This window comes from Rhipicephalus microplus, chromosome X (assembly GCF_043290135.1).
Source record: "Rhipicephalus microplus isolate Deutch F79 chromosome X, USDA_Rmic, whole genome shotgun sequence".
Classification (NCBI taxonomy): Eukaryota; Metazoa; Arthropoda; class Arachnida; order Ixodida; family Ixodidae; genus Rhipicephalus; species Rhipicephalus microplus.
This window is the reverse complement of record NC_134710.1, coordinates 483,726,345-483,744,826: the sequence shown is the minus strand read 5'-3', so window position 1 is coordinate 483,744,826 and position 18,482 is coordinate 483,726,345. Positions and strand designations below refer to the sequence as shown.

General features: G+C 41.1%; 1 protein-coding gene across 5 annotated transcripts in view; it reads left to right on the top strand.

The window, feature by feature from the left end:
• Window positions 1-18,482, top strand: part of Hgsnat (Heparan-alpha-glucosaminide N-acetyltransferase) — a 120,571-nt gene that overhangs the window by 54,565 nt on the left and 47,524 nt on the right. For all 5 annotated transcript variants that reach the window (XM_075880882.1, XM_075880881.1, XM_075880880.1 and 2 more), the window contains 2 exons: window positions 2,045-2,196; window positions 17,016-17,125. In XM_075880882.1, coding sequence (XP_075736997.1) covers window positions 2,045-2,196; window positions 17,016-17,125 — 262 coding nt within the window. The remainder of the gene's footprint in view (window positions 1-2,044; window positions 2,197-17,015; window positions 17,126-18,482) is intronic.

Below are 18,482 nucleotides of genomic sequence, written 5' to 3'. Positions count from 1 at the left end.
ATAAAAGCTAGAAAACTTCTGATAAACATTCAAAAGGAATGCTGCGAAAATATACTAGAGGTCTTGTCAAAATGTTATTTAGACGTAAACAGCTGTAAAATCTTTTATAGCTGTGCTAACGCTACATTATTATATCCCTAGACAACTTCTTGCAAGAATTCTGCAAAACTTTTTGCTAGATTATTTTAGGAATATTTTTAGACATTTATTTTTTGTACAAACCAACTTGTTCAGTGTTTGCCCCAGTGAATTCGATCCATCATGCTAGTGTTTCACAATTGGTGGATTTGGCTGTTCACTGTCGAGAATAACAAGTAGAGATGCCTACATAGTACGGCATGAAATTAATTGCTGGAGCTTTGCCAACCAGCAAAATTGGTTCTCTATCTTTAAGGGGGCAGACTGGTCTTGGACATTTTTTTTTATTTCTTCAGTGATCTTGATCAAACTACACAGGATTATGCAGTTTTTTTCTGCTGATTTCAAATATATAATTACTTTTTCTGTAACTCATCTTTTTCATGAGATAACTTAAGTTCACCCCCTATTGTTTAAGGTCACCATAGAAAAAAAAGTGCGTACTAAAAGTGATATTTAAAATATGCTAACATAGACTAATGACTATGGATTGAAAGTATGCAAGAGTTTTTTGTTTTTAGGCATTTCTTGGTTATTTTACAGCAAAATGAACTGTCCATAAGGGTATCGAGGTTGCTCCTCTAGAGCTAGAAGTGACTAACCAGCCAAAGGCATTCCTTTTTTTTGGGGGGTTAACTTCAAAGTTTCTCCCCCCTTTTGCTGTTACTTCTCAAGGGAACAACACTTCCTTTGCGCAAAAGAAAAATCTGATCATGGTAGACTTAACAGCATTTTGAAATCTGTGCAGGATGTGATTAAATGTACGATCGATATGAAAGCATCAGATTCAGAAATAAATTTCAGAAAATTTATTTACGCCAAAAACCTGGTATTCGAACTCACTACCACTCAGTCAGCATACGTACACTACACCACACCACGCTACGGCATTGTCTGCAAGGAAACTGGTTTGTGTAGGCACCAAAGGATCGTTTGCACATGATGTGAAAATTCTTGCAGTTACTCCCCCCCCCCCCCCAAAAAAAAAGAAAAGGCGCCTTTCTCCTCAAGAAAGAAAGTGCCTTCTTGCTGTGCTGTGTGCAAACTTTTGTACACATATGGTGTTTTGGAGGAGAAAAGTGCTCTTTTTGGATTGACTGTTCAGCTATACCGCTGAAATGTTTTAAGAGTATAAGCTAATCCTTTTGTATTTGATCTGGGGGTATATGGGAATACGGTGGCTCCATGGAGCAATGTGGCTTTGCTACTCTCACGAGAAGTAAGCGGGCCATTTACTGATCTCTGCCAAGACTGCACGCGTGTTAGCACCCCTGACCGTGCTCCTAATGTCAAAGTTCAAGTTATGATGCAGCCTCCCCCCATGCTTCATCACCCGACAATAGACAGGCGGGGCCTTTCTTCTCAGTTTGTGCATGCGTCGCGCATGGAGCGATGTTATTGGATGCACCTTTCATGCAACAGAGACAGCCGGCTCACTTCATCTCTGCTGCATTTGTCACAAGTGCTTGCACACATATGCTTGAAAATTCAGACGCTCTCATGGGACCACCACAAACTTTATAAATAGAGACAATGTATTACAAATCTCAAGTTTTGGTTGCTGAAACTATTGCATGTCCTAACAAGGTGTGGGTTCGAGCAAGTTCGTACATGATCTACTGCTTTTTGCGCATAGTAATTTTTTTAGACAACGGACGAAACAGACAGGGGCGGGCGTAAGCTTCCAGCTGAATTTATTATTTGTTAAGACTTTCAGGGAAAACAAATATTTGTTTCGCTAGGGCCCTCACTCGGGTGAAGATTCCGAAAGCAGGTTTTGCGAGTGCATTAGATTTTTTCTCTTTTGATTTTGCTATTTTTTTTTCTAGTAGAGCATACACTTAAGGAGGGCAATGCATTCAAATTTAGTTATCTTGCAGGTAAGGTCTTGTTATTGATGATGCAGGTTTGTGTGGATCATGGGTGTCTCACTTGCCATGACCATACGGTCGCTCCTTCGCAAGTCTGTCACCAGAGGTGCTATATTCCTGCAAATTGTCAAGCGCTCCATTATCCTTTTCGGGCTCGGCATAATGACCAACACTCTGTCTGGGAACGGTGAGTTGTCAGAGGTGTCAGAACCTCGTTTCTTTTTTGTCGCTGTAGCACTGGTAGAACTTTCAGCACAAGCTTTCGAACATAGCATTAGTTTCATTGACCTCAAGGTCGAGCACCCGGCAGCTAGCGGTAAACGGACAAAGGAGCAAAGTGTGGATGCATGCCAGTGGCACTTCAGCAGCAGTCTCTGTTATGTTTGTTCAGGAATTCACTATGCAAGGTGATGGGGGAGGTTCAGTTCATGTACAGTAAGCTCACTCTTTCCTCTTTGTATTTGAAGTTTGATAAGTCGATGGCATTTTTGATTAGCGATCGAAAAGCGTTGGTTTGATGCGATCGCAACACATTCACTTGTCAATTTTCAGCATGTTGTGAGGCTAACATTTGTGATTCCGTGCCATATTAGCCTCGCCTCTGAGCACCATTTTGTTTCATGTAGGAGGCTGTGTCTCATCTATTGTCGGTGTTGTCAAAGTTGTTGTAGCAGACTGCATCACTGAATTCAGTGCCAGTAACAGGGTATGTAATTTTTTTTTATGGTCCTCTCTCAGGAAAATTCATTCATCCAGTAATAAACATTTCCGCCCAATGTGATCACAATCACAAGGTGCATCCACTATTTGCTCACACAGTAAACATTTACACTGTCCTTTGGTTTTGTCAATAAATGAGTGGAACGCCCTTCCGTGCAAGATTGTAAATAATTAAGAATTAACTGGTTTCCAGTCAGCCTTACTATCTTACCTAAGTGAGGAATACTGCCATACTAGCTGAGTTGTCAGATTTCACGTTTGCATTTATTCTATGTATATTGTTTGTTAGATTGTACTCTGTCATATCTTTATTTATCGCTTATTTTACTCTGATGAAGCTTGTATTACTGAACTGTGTTTGCTTTTTTTGTGTTTGCATTATGTTTGCACGTTATTGCATTTTTTTCTTTTTCATGCTTGTTTCTTCTTTTATTTGGTTTGCTTCATTCATTGTTCTATGTATTGTATTCTTCCCCCCCCCCCCCCCATGCAATGCCTGTTCTTGGGCCCTTTGGGTCAATAAATGAAATGAAATAAAAAGTGTAGTTATGAAACAATGTCGCTCCAAAACCTTAGTGACCTGGAAACTGCATGCATGGTTAATGTAAGGACTTAAACAATGTTTGAATATTAACAAAAAAATGGTCAACGGCATACAGCAATTAACGATCACATAGCCGAGAGATAATTAATGTTTTAAGTGTGAATACACTTTATAAGCGACCCCAAACCATCCGCCGCCGTCGGCGGCGTCCGCAGTCTTCTCTCTATCTTTAAAAGAAAGAGGAGTTGGCGGGCCGCAGCGCGACGCTCTACCATATAAGCCACAGACGCGACGCTGATATCGGTGTCAGTAACGCGCCTATTACCCCTTCCCACTTCGCTCGCTCCTCCGCTCTCCTCGCTCGCTGCAGCTGCGCGCGCACCCCTCTCTCTCGCGCGCCCGCCTTCTCTCTGTCTCCCGTCGAGAGCGGGTCGTGAGGGGGAGTAAAGTTAAAATCCGTTGGCATTCGCCAGTGAGTTAACGTAAACTCCCCCGTGTGATCAAATTGCGATTCCCAGGAACCATCACACCATAAAGGCACCATAGTGTGATTAATAAATATAATAGTGCGAATTAATAAATACCCCTCATAGCATCACCCCGTGTATTCGCACTTAACCATGTTCACCCTCGGGGAAATGCTTGGGAGTTTCTTCTGCTGCCAGAGATGTTACAGGTCGGTCATTTTTGGCAACTTTCAATGAAGAACTAAAAATATAAATTCACCTCTCACTTAGAAACAGGGTTGGTTTTCGTCACTGTGGCGGACAATCTTTCTATCAGTGCAGTGATCTTATTTCATGTTCTTGGCAGTTATCGGTCCCAAACAGCCAATCAGGCTTAATCTCTCGTGCATTATTTTGTGTTTACACCGCTTTGGAAATCTGCTAAACACACTGTATATAGTATATTGCAAAGCCTAAGTTCAGTCTGCCATTTGTCATACTCTTACCTGGGAAGCACGCTGAGAATGTCAGATTAGAATTTTTTTTTGCTCTATGCTTTACCTTATTTGTTAGTGTCCCAGTTTTAATAAATGATATGCCTTGCACTCTTTACTGTGACTGTTTCAAGGGCTTTTTTTACATACTGCATATGGCATTTGTTGCTGTGAGGGTCAGTAATTCATGGACAGCACATGACCACTTGCGCAACATTGTTTGGCAACAGCTTGGTCTTGCTTTATAAAACACCTCATCATCATCATCATCATAAAAAAAATTCATAAAACGGGGTCCTGAACCACTTTTACGATTTATTATCAAAGAACCTCCCCCAGGTGGTCGAAATTTCCAGAGCCGTTCACTACAGTGTCTCACAATCATATAGTTATTTTGGGACATTGAACCCCACATATCAATCAATCAATCGAATGACTTCTGTGTCTGAGTTTCTTGCCTCACGAAGTGATTTCCACAAAAATGACTTTAATCCATGAAGAATGAGTGGAGTGACAAGGATTTGTGATACGTCTCTCTCTTCTAACGAGTGTGCTGTAATGGGGATGCATGGTGTCGGCGCACCTTGGGCGTGCGGAATGAAAGTCTCTATCCCAGGGTGGTTTGCTTCCTCAAGTGTGGCTGTCACGTAAGGTCAGCACACTATACGGAGTGCTGAAGCCCGTGGCAAGAAGTGCTTCAGATCTAAATGTTGCTGCCTATTTGTGTGGGCCAATAGCATGCTGATGTCAAATAGCATGCTGATGTCAAACAGCTCTCTGAAGAGAACGAGGATGGGCCTCTGTATGAAAAAAGCATGCTTGAGAGAATAGTGACGTTGCGCTTCAAACTTTTTGCTTAGCACGATTTCCAGATTTGGCCACAGGATGTGTTTCTTCACCAACCCCGATGTGGTTTATGACCCATTAGCAGCTTTCGGCAGTTTGTTAATCAACCTTTTCTTTTTCAAACCTTTTCTTGGTTTAGGCCAAAAGGTGAACCTGCCAGCAAAGGTTCATAAAGCGATAGTGCAGAATTGCATTTTTTTTTTCGGGCAACTTTTTGCCCACCTTCATGGTGATCAGTTGCTGTAAGCTGGGGCGTATACTGTTGAAGCATTTTACGAAGATTTCACTGCTGTCAGCCTGTAGCACAAAGATAGTCTGCCTTACTGCCAAGCAAATGCCAAATTTTAAATTAGGCCTAGCACAAACTCTGCACCGATCCCAGACAAAAGTCTTTAAGGAGCCTTGTTTTCAAATAAAACAATTGTCTATACAGATGAACCTCTTTTATGAGACAACAGTGTGTCTGCAGTGAAATATAGGTTGATAAGAAAATGCATATGACGTACCCTGCTTATGAGAGACACTTCATAGTAAAGACAAGCATTGCTGCCCATAGCATACCTCTTGAAAAGGGGTTCAACTGTATTAAGTGTGATACTGTGTACTATTGAAGGATTCGTACCGTAATATGCAGATCTTATAAAAATTGTGGAATTTTTTTTAATGTCTTTGCATTTTCATGGAGGTGAAGTATCATCTTTGAGATTGTTGTCCAGGAACTTGCTGAGAGTGTTTATGATGCACTAATGCAGACAGATTTCCAGTTTCTTTTTTTTTTTTTGAGAAGCTATGCAAATAATGATGCCTAGGTGCCATTCCAAAAGGTTTCGACAATAATACGAGAACTTCCTGCTGTAATTGAGTGTATATGGAGCTGTGGCATGCACAAGCTATATTAAAAAAAGGTTTCTTTGCAGCAATCAACATATAGTAACGAAAAATTTAAAGAAATTGCTGGCTTGCTTGATGTCTCGAGCCCCGAAGTGTCTCTGCAGGGGCGTCTGCGCAAGTAGGCGTTTGGTGTGTAGCGACACCACAGACCCGATGGTGTGTAGCGACACCACAGACCCGAGCTAATGGGGGGGCTTTGACTCCCTCCCATGCCTAGCCGTGCGTGGCTTTGTCGTGGCCTGGGAAAAGGGGATCCTGGAGGTTGAGCCGACGCCGGGTGATTGGACTTTAAGGCCCCCCAGCAGAAGCAACATGCGGCCCCGGCTTCACGTAGATTGCATTCCTGGGCTGACCCACCCAGGGGAAATCGGCGGTCGCCTTTTCCTATCCACCTTCTCCTACCTTTTTCTTTCCTGTCTTCGAATCCTTTCTGAAAAGTTGCTTCCCAGTTTTCGTAGGTGGCATGGAATAATGCTGTGTTCTATATCCAGCCTTGGATATATTATATTGGGTTACAGCAGCTATGTATAGCGGACTTCTACGTTTGTTACCCAAGCATTGTAGGGTTCCCTTATTGGGCTCGATGGTGGATGGCTACCATAGCACCTGAATGATAGAACATTGAATGGGTACTCCCTTCCCTCAACTTCCTGATTGCTCTTTCAAAAGAGTGCGCACCGAAGTGACATCGAACTTTTTACATCGTAGAAAGACAATTTACCCCGTTATCTTGTAATCCACAGTGAGGAAACCAACAAGCCAGCGAGAGGTGTCTTACTCTTCCTTGTTGCCAAATGCCTCCATTAAAAACTAGGAGCAGGATATAAGATCAGTAAAATGCCAAATGAAGATCTTCTTCTCAAGATCTTTGCAAATCCCAACATGAGAAACTTGCCAGCCTTGAGAGATTTCGAGATTAGATCCCTATAACTGTGACAGCACACAAATCAATGAATATGGTTCGTGGTGTAGCGACAGATGATGACTTGATATTGAGGCAGAATTATTGGACGGATGGAAAGAGCAAAATGTGATTGATGTCAAGAGGATAAAGATATGCAGGGATAACAGAAATACCAACCAAGCACCTTATCCTTACATTCGGCTCAAGCAGGCTCCCAGAACATATTAAAACAGGGTAAATGAAAATTCGTGTCGGAGCATATATACCTAATCCCAGATGATGTTTCCGGTGCCAGAGGTATGGCCATGGATCTTTGAGTTGCCGAGGATGGCCAACGTGTGCAAAATGTGGTGAGCATGAACACTCCTGTGATGACTGCAACAACACACCTCACTGCGTGAACTGCGATGGTGAACACCCTTCCTACTCCCGATCATGTCCTGCATGGAAAAAGGAAAAAGACATTATAACTTGCAAATACGAAGAAAATGTAGCGGTCAAGGAAGCACAAAAGCGGTTCTCAATAGTACAGTACACTACATATGCCGATGTGACATGCGAGGGGGCAGTGTCACAACGGCCAGTGGCTTCCACTCAGACCTCGCACAGAGAGGCAGCGGCTAAGCCACCAGCCCCCCCAGGCGGATGCAGCACATGCTGCTGCTCTGCCTTCAACAAAAGGCCTACAGCCTAGTGACTCAGGGGCCTCCACGTCCTCTTTTTGCGAGTTGAGGCTGAAACAACAGTCTCCCCACATTGTGGGTTCATCCAGTGCCTCCAGGGAGGCGATGGATACATCACCAGTCACTATGACACCGATGGTGTCGAAGGAGCAGCACCGCTCCCTTGAGCGTGCTGCTAGAAACAACTTATAACAGCTCCTCCAAAAGAGGGTCTACCATGAAAGAAATCCTGATATACGGAGTACTTTCTCCTTCAAGCTAATAATGGCTGAAGAGATCCTGCAGTGGAATGTTAGAGGCCTTTTACATAATTTAGATGACGTGTGAGAACTAATGAGCACCTTTAATCCTAAAGTACTCTGTACACAAGAGACGCATCTACAGCCTCAAAATACAACATTTTTAAATCAATATGTCATTTTAAATTAATATGTCATGACTGAAACAGGTAATTTTTTTCACTGCGATGTTTGCTTCAAATTTGGGACCTGACAAGTCTCATGTCTAATTTTCTATGTCCCCCCCCCCCCCCCCTCTATGTAATACCCCAACAGGGGCCTTTAAGGGAAAAATAAATGATGATGATGATGATGACTTCCTTTTCTCGTCAGGTGGGGTAGCTATTATTGCAGTAAAGTCCATTGCAAGCAAGCAGTTACTTCAAACTTCTCTGGAGGCAGTGGCTATTCGTGCCATCTTGCTTAATAAAATAATAACTATCTGCTCTCTATATATTCCTCCGGATCAAGTGCTTAACAGAGCTGACTTCGAAGGCCTAGTTAACCAGCTCCCTGAGCCGTTAATTTTGACCGGAGACTCCCGATGGGATGCACGAGGCTGCTTGATAGAGCGGTATCTCGTGAACTCTGGCACATGCCTTCTCAACAAAAAACAATGAAAATATTACAGCACCACACACAACACTTATTCTGCAATAGATCTTAACAATCGGCTCAGCCACTCTTTTACTTTGCCTAGATTAGAAGGTGGTTCAAGAACCCTACAGCAGTGACCACTTCCTTATCTGCCTCAAGACCACGGAGCAGCATTCTATACCACATAACCCTCAGTGGAAATTAGCAAGCGCTGATTGGGAAAAGTTCTATCGTATAACTCGTATGTCCAGGAATGCTTTTAATAATTTTGACATAAACGATGCTATTGCACATTTTACTGCTTTTATAGTTGATGCTGCACAAGAGTGTTGTCCCATGACGAACGGGGTCACAAGAAAAAAGCGTGTTCCATGGTGGAACAACCAGTGCAGAAATTCACGGAAAAAGCAAAATAAGGCATGGCGTATGCTACGCGAGCATCCGACGGCAGAAAATCTTGAAAAATTCAAACAAGCAAAATCCAAGCGCAGGCGCACTCGTCGTAGTGCTAAGAAAGATAGCTGGGTGAACTATATCTCCACTATCAACTCGTACACCAAGAAGGGAAAGTGTGGAATAGGCTAAGAAAACTATCAGATAAGCAGTTCAACGCTTTACCTTTTGTTGACACCCAAGGCAACAGCCTTGAATACCAGGCAAATGCACTTGGTGAACATTTCGAGCACGTATCTAGCTCTTCAAACTACTCAGCAAGTTTCTGTAAATACAAAGAAATAGATGAAAAAAAAAAAACCCTTGAATCATAAGCCTAATAGAAATAAACAGTACAATTGTGTCTTTGGCATGGCTAAGTTTATGGCTTCTTTGAAAGCTTATCACAAAACTTCTCCAGGAACCAATAAAATCATGTACACAATCGTAAAACATCTACATCCCAATGCGCAAATGGTGCTTTTGAGCCTCTACAACAAGATCTGGACTGCAGGGTGTATTCATTTAGCATAGAAAGAAGCTATTGTTATCTCCATCCTAAAACAGGGCAAAGAGCCATCTTGTGCAGCCAGTTACCGGCCCATAGCTCTGACGAGCTTTTGTAAGCTATTTGAAAAGATATTAAATTGCCAGCTTTTGTACTTTCTCGAAACTAATGGAGTACTTGATATGTATCAGTGCGGTTTTAGGCAAGGCCGCTCCACGACTGACCATCTTGTGCGTATTGAAGCTTACATTCAGGCTGCCTTCATCCACAAGCAATTTTTGCTGTGTGTGTTTCTTGATATAGAGAAGGCGTATGACACTACTTGGCATTTCGGAATCTTGCGAGACCTCTCAGAATTTGGTATTCGAGGGAACGTGCTAAGTGTAATAGAAGGCTACTTATGTGATCGCACCTTCCGCGTCAGAATAGGCAATGCTCTGTCTAAACCATTTATCCAAGAGACTAGTGTACCGCAGGGCGGAGTACTAAGCTGTACACTTTTCATAGTAAAAATGACTTCTCTACGGATATACTTTCCAAGAAACGTGTTTTATTCAGTCTACGTTGATGATGGGAGCCCTCCACCACGACGTCTCTCATAATCATATGGTGGTTTTGAAATGTCACAGCCCACATATCAATCAATCAATAGGTTGATGATGTTTTGATAGGCTTTAGATCCTGTAATATTGCAGTATGTGAGCGGCAGATATAGTGGGGTCTCAATAAGCTGTCATTCTGGGCCAATAAGAATGGTTTCAAACTAAACCCTCAGAAGAGCTCCTGCGTTCTTTTCTCAAAATAGAGAGGCCTAATTCCTCCCCTGATGTTCATATACGAGGGCACTACATGTATATCCCTTTGAGCAAAGGAAAAAATTTTTAGTTGATGTCTTTGACACAAAGCTGACTTTTATATCCTAGTTAAAATACCTAAAAACAAATGTCTTAAAACCATGAACATTCTTAAAATACTTTCACATACGGCATGGGGCAGTGATAAAGAATGCCTCATAAAACTTTACAAAAGCCTTGTATGCACACGCTTAGAGTATGGCTCTGTGATTTACCATTCTGCCACACCAAGTGCTTTGAATATGCTCGATCCAGTTCTTAATCTCTGTATCCGGCTGGCTACTGGTGCATTTAGGACAATTCCAGTACAGAGCCTGTACGTGGAATGGGACGAATGGTCGTTCTACTTGCAAAGGTCATTCGTAAGCTTTATGTACTTTCTTAAAAATCTATTCGATTTACAGCATCCCACTTACACCACTCTAAATGATGTGAGCTCAGCCACGCTGTATGCACATCGACCTCCAGTGCGACAGTAGTTCTCACTACAGGTCAATCAATCAATCAATGTTTCTTTATTAGCATCAGAAGTGTACATTGTGAGTAAGTATGCAGGAGGAGGTCCCAAGGTAGTAAACGGCAGGCGGGATTTCCTATGTTAATACAATGAAAAATCTAAAATATGAATAACGAAAGAGCAAGTCACTGAACATTTCGAACTTTTTTTTTTTACAAACAAAGCAAGATATCAAAAATTAACAAAATCTAGCAGTTATATGTTTGATAGACTTTTTCAATTTTCTCTTAAAAACATGAATGTGCTTTAAGTCTTTCACATCATGTGATAAAGAGTTCCATAACGAAATTGAGGAAAAAACAATGCTAATTTTTCCATAATTAGTGCGAACTTTAGGTAATAACAGGTTATAGGCGACCGCAAATCTAGTATTATTGGAATTATCCAACAAGGTAATAGGAAATATGTCGATAGTAAGGGTACGGTGGAAAATTTTGAAAAACAAAACACACACATTATAAATGTAAATTTGGGAGATGGGTAATACGTCAAGCTGTCGAAAAATCTCATGTGATGGCGCTTGACGTGAAGCGAAAGTTATCAGTCGAATTGCTTGTTTTTGCAATACCTTTAACGGCCAAATGTTCACCGATTATGAATTACCCCATGATGTTATGCAATAACTAAGATGACTGTGTATGAATGCATAATACAATGCCTTCAGAGTTTTGATGTTAAAACACATTCGTGACTTGACCAATACCCTGATACCGTACGAAATCTTTTTACAAACAGAATTGATATGTTGCTGAAATTTCAGATGTGTGTCCATTATAACTCCTAAAACTGACGTACGATCACTTAAAGAAATAACTACTGAGTTCACATAAAGGTAAGGAATGAATGCTAGTTTTTTGTTTGGGGAATAAAAAAGGCATAAAACAGGTTTTGGAAGAATTAATCAACAATCTGTTAGAGTTGCACCAGTCAAGACAATTAAGGTCAGCTTGAAGTCTTGACACAAGAGACGCTAAATCCAAGTTATGAGAAAAGAGAGTCGTGTCATCAGTGTAAAGTAAACAAGAAGAATAATTAAGGCAACGTGGTAAATCATTTATGAATAATAAAAATAATAACGGACCCAAAATTGAACCTTGCGGAACACCTCTTGTAATGGGGTTGGGACTGGATGTAAAATTTTCGACCGAAACCACCTGAAACCTATTCAGAAGAAAGCTCTGTAATAGCGTTAATGCGGGACCAGTTATGCCATAGTACTGGAGTTTGCGAAATAGGATGAAATGATCAATACTGTCAAATGCTTTAGTAAAGTCGACAAAGACAGATCGTGCGATGTTACCATTATCAATGAATATTTCTGATTTTGTCAGTGAAACAAGCAATTGCAGTATCAGTGGAAAAACCAGCCCTAAAACCAAACTGACAAGGAGAAAGTTTGTTAAATTTGCTTAAATATTTAGATATTCTTATTTCAATTAGTTTTTCTAAAATTTTATCCAGGAAGGGAAGGACAGATATGGGCCTGTAATTGCACATGCTGAGGGTATCACCTTTTTTAAATACTGGCACTACCTTCGCAACTTTTAATTTATACGGGAAAACACCGTTCTTCAAACAGCGGTTAAAACGTGGCTTAAGTGAAGAATTGGATATCCCTCTTCATTCAGCATGTATTATTGCCCCCTGCGAGGCTGTTGCCACCATGGCAGTGGCAGGTATTAGAGTGCGACATGTCTTTTGTGGAGGTGTCTTAGCATGCCCCAGAAGTACACATATAAATGCACTACCGAGAACTAAAGTATAAGTACTCATGCCCTGAATTTTTCACAGACGCATCAAAATCCCATTCGGGCGTATCCTATGCTGCTGTCGGTCCGTCTTTTTCTGGATGCGAGAGGCTGCACCCACAGACGAGTATTTTTACAGCTGAAGCGTATGCACTCTTTTCTGCTGTTAAATATATTTATAGTATGAAGCTCTAAAAGGCGGTCATCTATACAGACTTGCTTAGTGTTGTCAAAGCTTTGAAATCATTAAACACAGACAAGAATTCAATTCTTGTTGAACTCTTTTCAGCTCTGTGCAAAGCGTACCTTGCAGAACAACGCCTAATAATATGCTGGGTTCCTGACCATAGGGGCATTGAAGGCAATGTGCTCGCTGACAGAATGACAACTACCATAGGAACGGAATCTAGAAACCACTCTATAGGTCTACCTGCCTTAGATCTTAAAACATTTGTGCGTAGAAAGCTGACGGACCACTGGCAGCGATTGTGGGAAATTAGGACATCTAACAAGCTTCACCTAATCAAACCACAGATAGGATAATGGCAATAATGGCCTCCTTGTAGTAAAGTGGGACGCATTGAGGTCACTCTCTGCCGACTAAGAATAGGTCATACATACACTTTGCACACCCACCTGCTCCTTGGCAATGACCCCTCTGTCTGTAGTGAGTTTGGCGAGACCATAACAGTCCTTAACACATGATTGGAATGCTAGAGACTTGACACATTAAGAAGAAAGTACTTTCTCGTGGCGTATAAACAGAATATACTACTACACCCAGTGCTATTCTTTGGCTCAGACCCCTTATTCAGCACAGGCTCGATTTTAGGCTTTCTAAATGAATCTCAAACATTGCGTGTTATTGCCCCAACAATGCCGTAGTTCAGCCTCTTGGGAGAGGCTGCTGCTGGGGTAGGTTTAAGAGGCGCATGTCTTCAAGCTCTTGGGGTCAAGCAAGGGCCCTGTTGAGGCATTTGTGCCATCTTCACGAAACATCGAAATTTTTAATCTCTTGTGAACTACCTCTAATCTATTTTATTTACTTTATTTATTCAATACTGCCGACTCGAGGTTCAAGCAGGGTGGTAATGCATATACAAATATAAATAAAATAATTGCAAAACGAAACAATAAAGGGTGAAGAAGGTTGTTTGGTAGGTTAATTCATTCATCACATGTATTAGTAAGACAGTTCCATTCACAGATGGTTCTTGGAAAGTATGAATACTTCAGTAGGTCTGTGCGAGCAAAATATGGGATCAAGGCCTTTGGGTGGTGATATCGGGTGGGCCGGCTACTAAGAGGTGTCAAATACGGGGATGGGTCTAGAGCTATTTTTTTTTGTTCAGAAGTTGATCAAGGAATTCTAATCTAGCTTTTTGTCTTTGCATCTGCAGTAAGGGAATGTTGTTGGCTAGCATTAAATCTGAGGGCTAGTCTAACTTAGATATAAATCTAACAACTTTTCTTTGAATACACTCAAAAGTGTATATACTGCATTTTGTATAAGGGTCCCATACAATGCTCGCGTACTCTAGTTTTCGTCGCACAAGGGCTGTGTAACAAAGAAGTTAAATATTCGTGAGAGCACTTTGAAGTTTATGTTTAAGAAGACATAGTTTGCGAAAGACAGATGAACAAACATTATCAATATGGAGATTCCTAGATAAGTTAGAAGTGAGTGTCACACCAAGGTATTTGTAGGAGTTTAATTGTTGCAATGGTAAAAACCCTAATATGTATGTATACGATTGTGGATTCTTTTGGCGAGTCACTGGAAGGCACATACATTTGTTCTCGTTGAGATTCCCCATTTGTTGCACCATTCATATATATTGCAAAGACTAGTGCTCAGATTGTTGAAATCATTAGTGGAACGTATTTCTTTGAACAAAACAAAATCATCTGCAAACAATCTTATTTCCACACTAGGGTGAATAACATCAACAATATCATTGATATACAATAGAAAAAGCAAAGGGCCTAACACACTGCCCTGTGGTACACCCGATGCGACTGGAAGACAGTCCGAATATTGGCCCCCTACAACAACGTACTGTTCGCGATTATTTAAATACGCAGAAATCCAACAAACGAATATTTCGGGTATACCTATTGTTCTAAGTTTGGAAATGAGTTTACTATGGGGAACTTTATCGAAGGCTTTGCAGAAATCTAAGAGCATATCTGTCCTACTGTGCCTATCGATGTTTAATACAAGAGAGTGAAACAGTGTGACGAGTTGACCTCCTACCAGTCGAAATGTAGCTCATCGCCCACCCCAGTACATGCATCAAACCTCCATTTGTTGTGTATATATGTTCTAGGCCTTTTTACAGCCATGATATTTTAACACATAGTTACTCATGGTTCGACATTCCAACATAAATTGACATGGCGCTCTTTGGCCAGCCTTGGCCCTTGCACCACAAAACACCATTACATTAATTATCATGAGCCCCAAAGTGTAATGATAGAACATCAGCACGCATTGAAGAAGAAGAGTCGATAGATGGGCTAGTTGGTATAAATTCATTATGACAACTTGGTAGCACAAACAAACAGGACAAAGGACACAAACAAGTGCTTGTTTGTCATTTGTCCCATTTGTTTGTACTACCAAGTTGTCGTAATGAAAGCACTTAGAAGCTCGCGCAGAATTCCTTGGCTAAATGCAGCCAGAAAACATTTCATAATGCTGTCATCATGACAGCCATTCAAATACATGGCAGTAGCAGGCGATTAGGAAATTGGTGTTTTCATTTTTGCCCTTGGGCTGGCCATCGCTTCAGCTGGCCATTGCAGTCGCACTATTATAACACTTTTTTTTAACTCTTTCGTTACCACGCCTATTCAAATCGATTCCCAGTGATTGACGCTTCTGGATCATCGATTTTGGCATGTTAAATTTGTTTCTCGTGCTCCCAGCAGTTTCTAGTAGTTACTTCAAGCACTCAACTTCCATGATCAATTTGAATTTGCCCGTTTCAGCTACCTAGTGATTTTTGAGAGAGTTTTGCGCGAACCAATGTGCGTATATCATTTGTAAAGTGCACTAGGCTGGCGAACTTGACAGAAGTGCGTGCTCATGGTAATTATGGTACAGTAACATCAAAGTTCTGTAATGAAAAGAACCTTTGCAAGGCGAATATAAAGTTAAAGTGTCAGCTTTGCGATTTGACATTGTTAAACAGTAATAATTGCCATTATAATATGCCAGATATTCAATAGAAAGCAGTTTCTAGGAGTCGGGCAAAATATGTTTTACAAAAAATATTTGCGGTCTGCCGCAAGTGTCGAAGTGGCCTTCTATGACCATTTCCAGCAACTTTGGTTTTGTTTGCATTGTGATATCAGACACAGGGTTGCATCTAGTGTCACTAGTCGCTCCTATGACGCCATCGTCACGCGGGCATGGGTGCGCACCAGCGCTGCAAAACTCATTCGCTCATCAAAACTCTCTTGTTACTCCACCTGAATTGAGTGAGGATGAGCTTGGAGTTCAAAGATGACAGCACCTCAGCTTCAAGTTTTATGGCGATGATGTCTTGCCTGAGACATCTACAGCTGTTCATGGATTTCTTTTGCATACATCCTCAAGTTGTCTCCTCCTCCACAACTGCATATAGCTTCTGACCTTTGTGCACCATCTTATAGCTTCTCTGGTTACGTGCGTGGCCCACACTTCGCTAGAGCGCAGTGTGCTGGTGCTGGCTGCAGAGCTTCCTCTAAATACAAGAAGGCTCCCGGAGCACATCTTGGCACTGACTACAGAGGAGTGCAAAACCTTTTAGAACTGCACGCGATATTATCCTTTTTTTTAATACTATATTTGCAAAAACGAAAAAAAAATACTGGAATGCATATATGGGGACGCCAACCTATGCGGAGTGAGGTGGCTCATGAAAAGAGGTGACGCTTGATGAAATAGAGAACTTTATGGGACACTTCATTTATAGAAGAATTATTCACACTATGGGTAGCCATCTATATTGGAACACCTGGAGACTCTTATCACAAGACAACAAAAATTTACTGAGAAAAGAGTATGAGTACACTTGTGCCTCACGAAAAACTATGCAATGCTTCACTGCATGGCACGAGCAATGGAGCAGCACCTCGGTTCCGATTTTCTTTATCTATGTGAAGAGGAACATTTTGTACAACATTCATCATTTTTTACACTGTTCCTGGGTCATTTATGTACAAAATGTATATACTGAATTTTTTGTTTTGATCATATTTGTATATATAGTGTTTTTTATTGCACTGTTTACCATCTGGAAACCAAAAATTCCACACTTTTCACTTTTTATTCATTCTAAAATATTTTTGTTGCTCTACAAAATATATTTTTTGGAAAGAGCATTTCATTGCGCAAAGTTTGGTATGCTGTGATTCGTGCTAGAGTACTTTTCAAATGGGCGAAAACTATCTTCCCGAGACATATGAAAAACAACCATTTTGGCACGGTAACTAAAGAGTTAAGGAGTTGTTCCTGAATCTGACATTGTCGTTTCTGTTGCGGCTGAAACGTGCAGTGGATCTAAATGCACTGCGCATTCCTGGTGTACTCCAACGCCTGGCGTTCTCCTATCTGGTGGCTGCTACAGTGCATCTTTTGTTTGCCAAGCCACATGAGGGACAGCTGGTAAGTGTGCGCCATCAAATTGTCGGGCTTACGTAGCTCATCGTGGAAGTGATGGTGTCCTCTGAAATATAGTCCTGCGTTTCTTTAACTGTTCTATCTGGTCTTCTTTTTTACTGACTCGAATGTGGCAGGTTTAATCGAGGCCTCTGCAACCTCATTTTGGTGGCGGCGAAATGCTAGAGACCCATGTACTGTGCAATGTCAGTGCATGGTCCAAATTTTCCTAGCTTTTCTTTTTGGCGTGCCTTATAATCATATCATGCTTTTGGCACGTAAAACCACAGTTGTATTAACTCAACTGTCTTGTCTGCTGTTACTTGGTGCCAGGGCTTTTTGCACTTGATAGAGAAAGTGTCAAAACATTCAGCTAGGTATGAATTATGTATTCTCAGTTTTGTTGTAATCGTAAGATATCATGGAATTCACCAACACTTATTGACGATGACTGAATTTTCTCTGGAAGTCAAGTCAAGTTTATTACATATTTCACATTCGGTTAGATGGTTGGAATAGTACAGGAGGAGGTCCCAAAGTTTCATAGAAACTGACGGGGGACCTCCTATGGTGACATGAATGGGGTAATTACAAAAGAAGTGTAATTACAAAAGAATAGGGTAATTACAAAAGAAGGCAAAGACTAATGAGCTTAATTAAAGTAACAATGCAATTATTACGTAACATGATGGTACTACTACTAATAAAATTAGACAAAAATTATCAATAGCAGGGAATAAAACTAAAACAAAGCAAAATTAGTGTGCCCATACAGGAGGACAGTGCTTTTCGCAAACCCTGTCGGTGCATCATGTTGCAAGGCTTGCTATTGGGGTTCTTTTTCTTAGACTATGCAGATTTTTAATTACAACTTTATGGCACTCGCACTCCAGTCCTTTTTGCACACATGGTCTGTGTTGAGGTGGAACTACTTTGCTGCAACTGAAACTACATTTTAGAAGTTAGTTACCAAAACCTTGTAATTAACCTTTTTTAATTGACTTGTGGGCAGTTGCTTATATGAGAAAATTGTAGTTCATGACAATTTACCCATTTTTAAAATAAATCACGAAAGTTACACGTAGTTTGAAATATTCATCATCGTACTTGAAGGATTAAACTAAAACTGACAGCGCCTGGCATGCAGAAAATGCAGCTGTTACGAAATACCGGAACTACACGTGACAAGGAAATGATGAAATTTATAAGTCAAGGCACACCGAAGCAGAATATGGTTTGGAAAATCAGAAAGTGTTCTTAAATACGCTATTGGACAACTTATTCTTTGGGTGCAGTGTGCGCTCACACTGTTGTCTGTTTCTTTTCCCCTTCTTTATTGCATAGCATCTTTTCTTCACGCTCA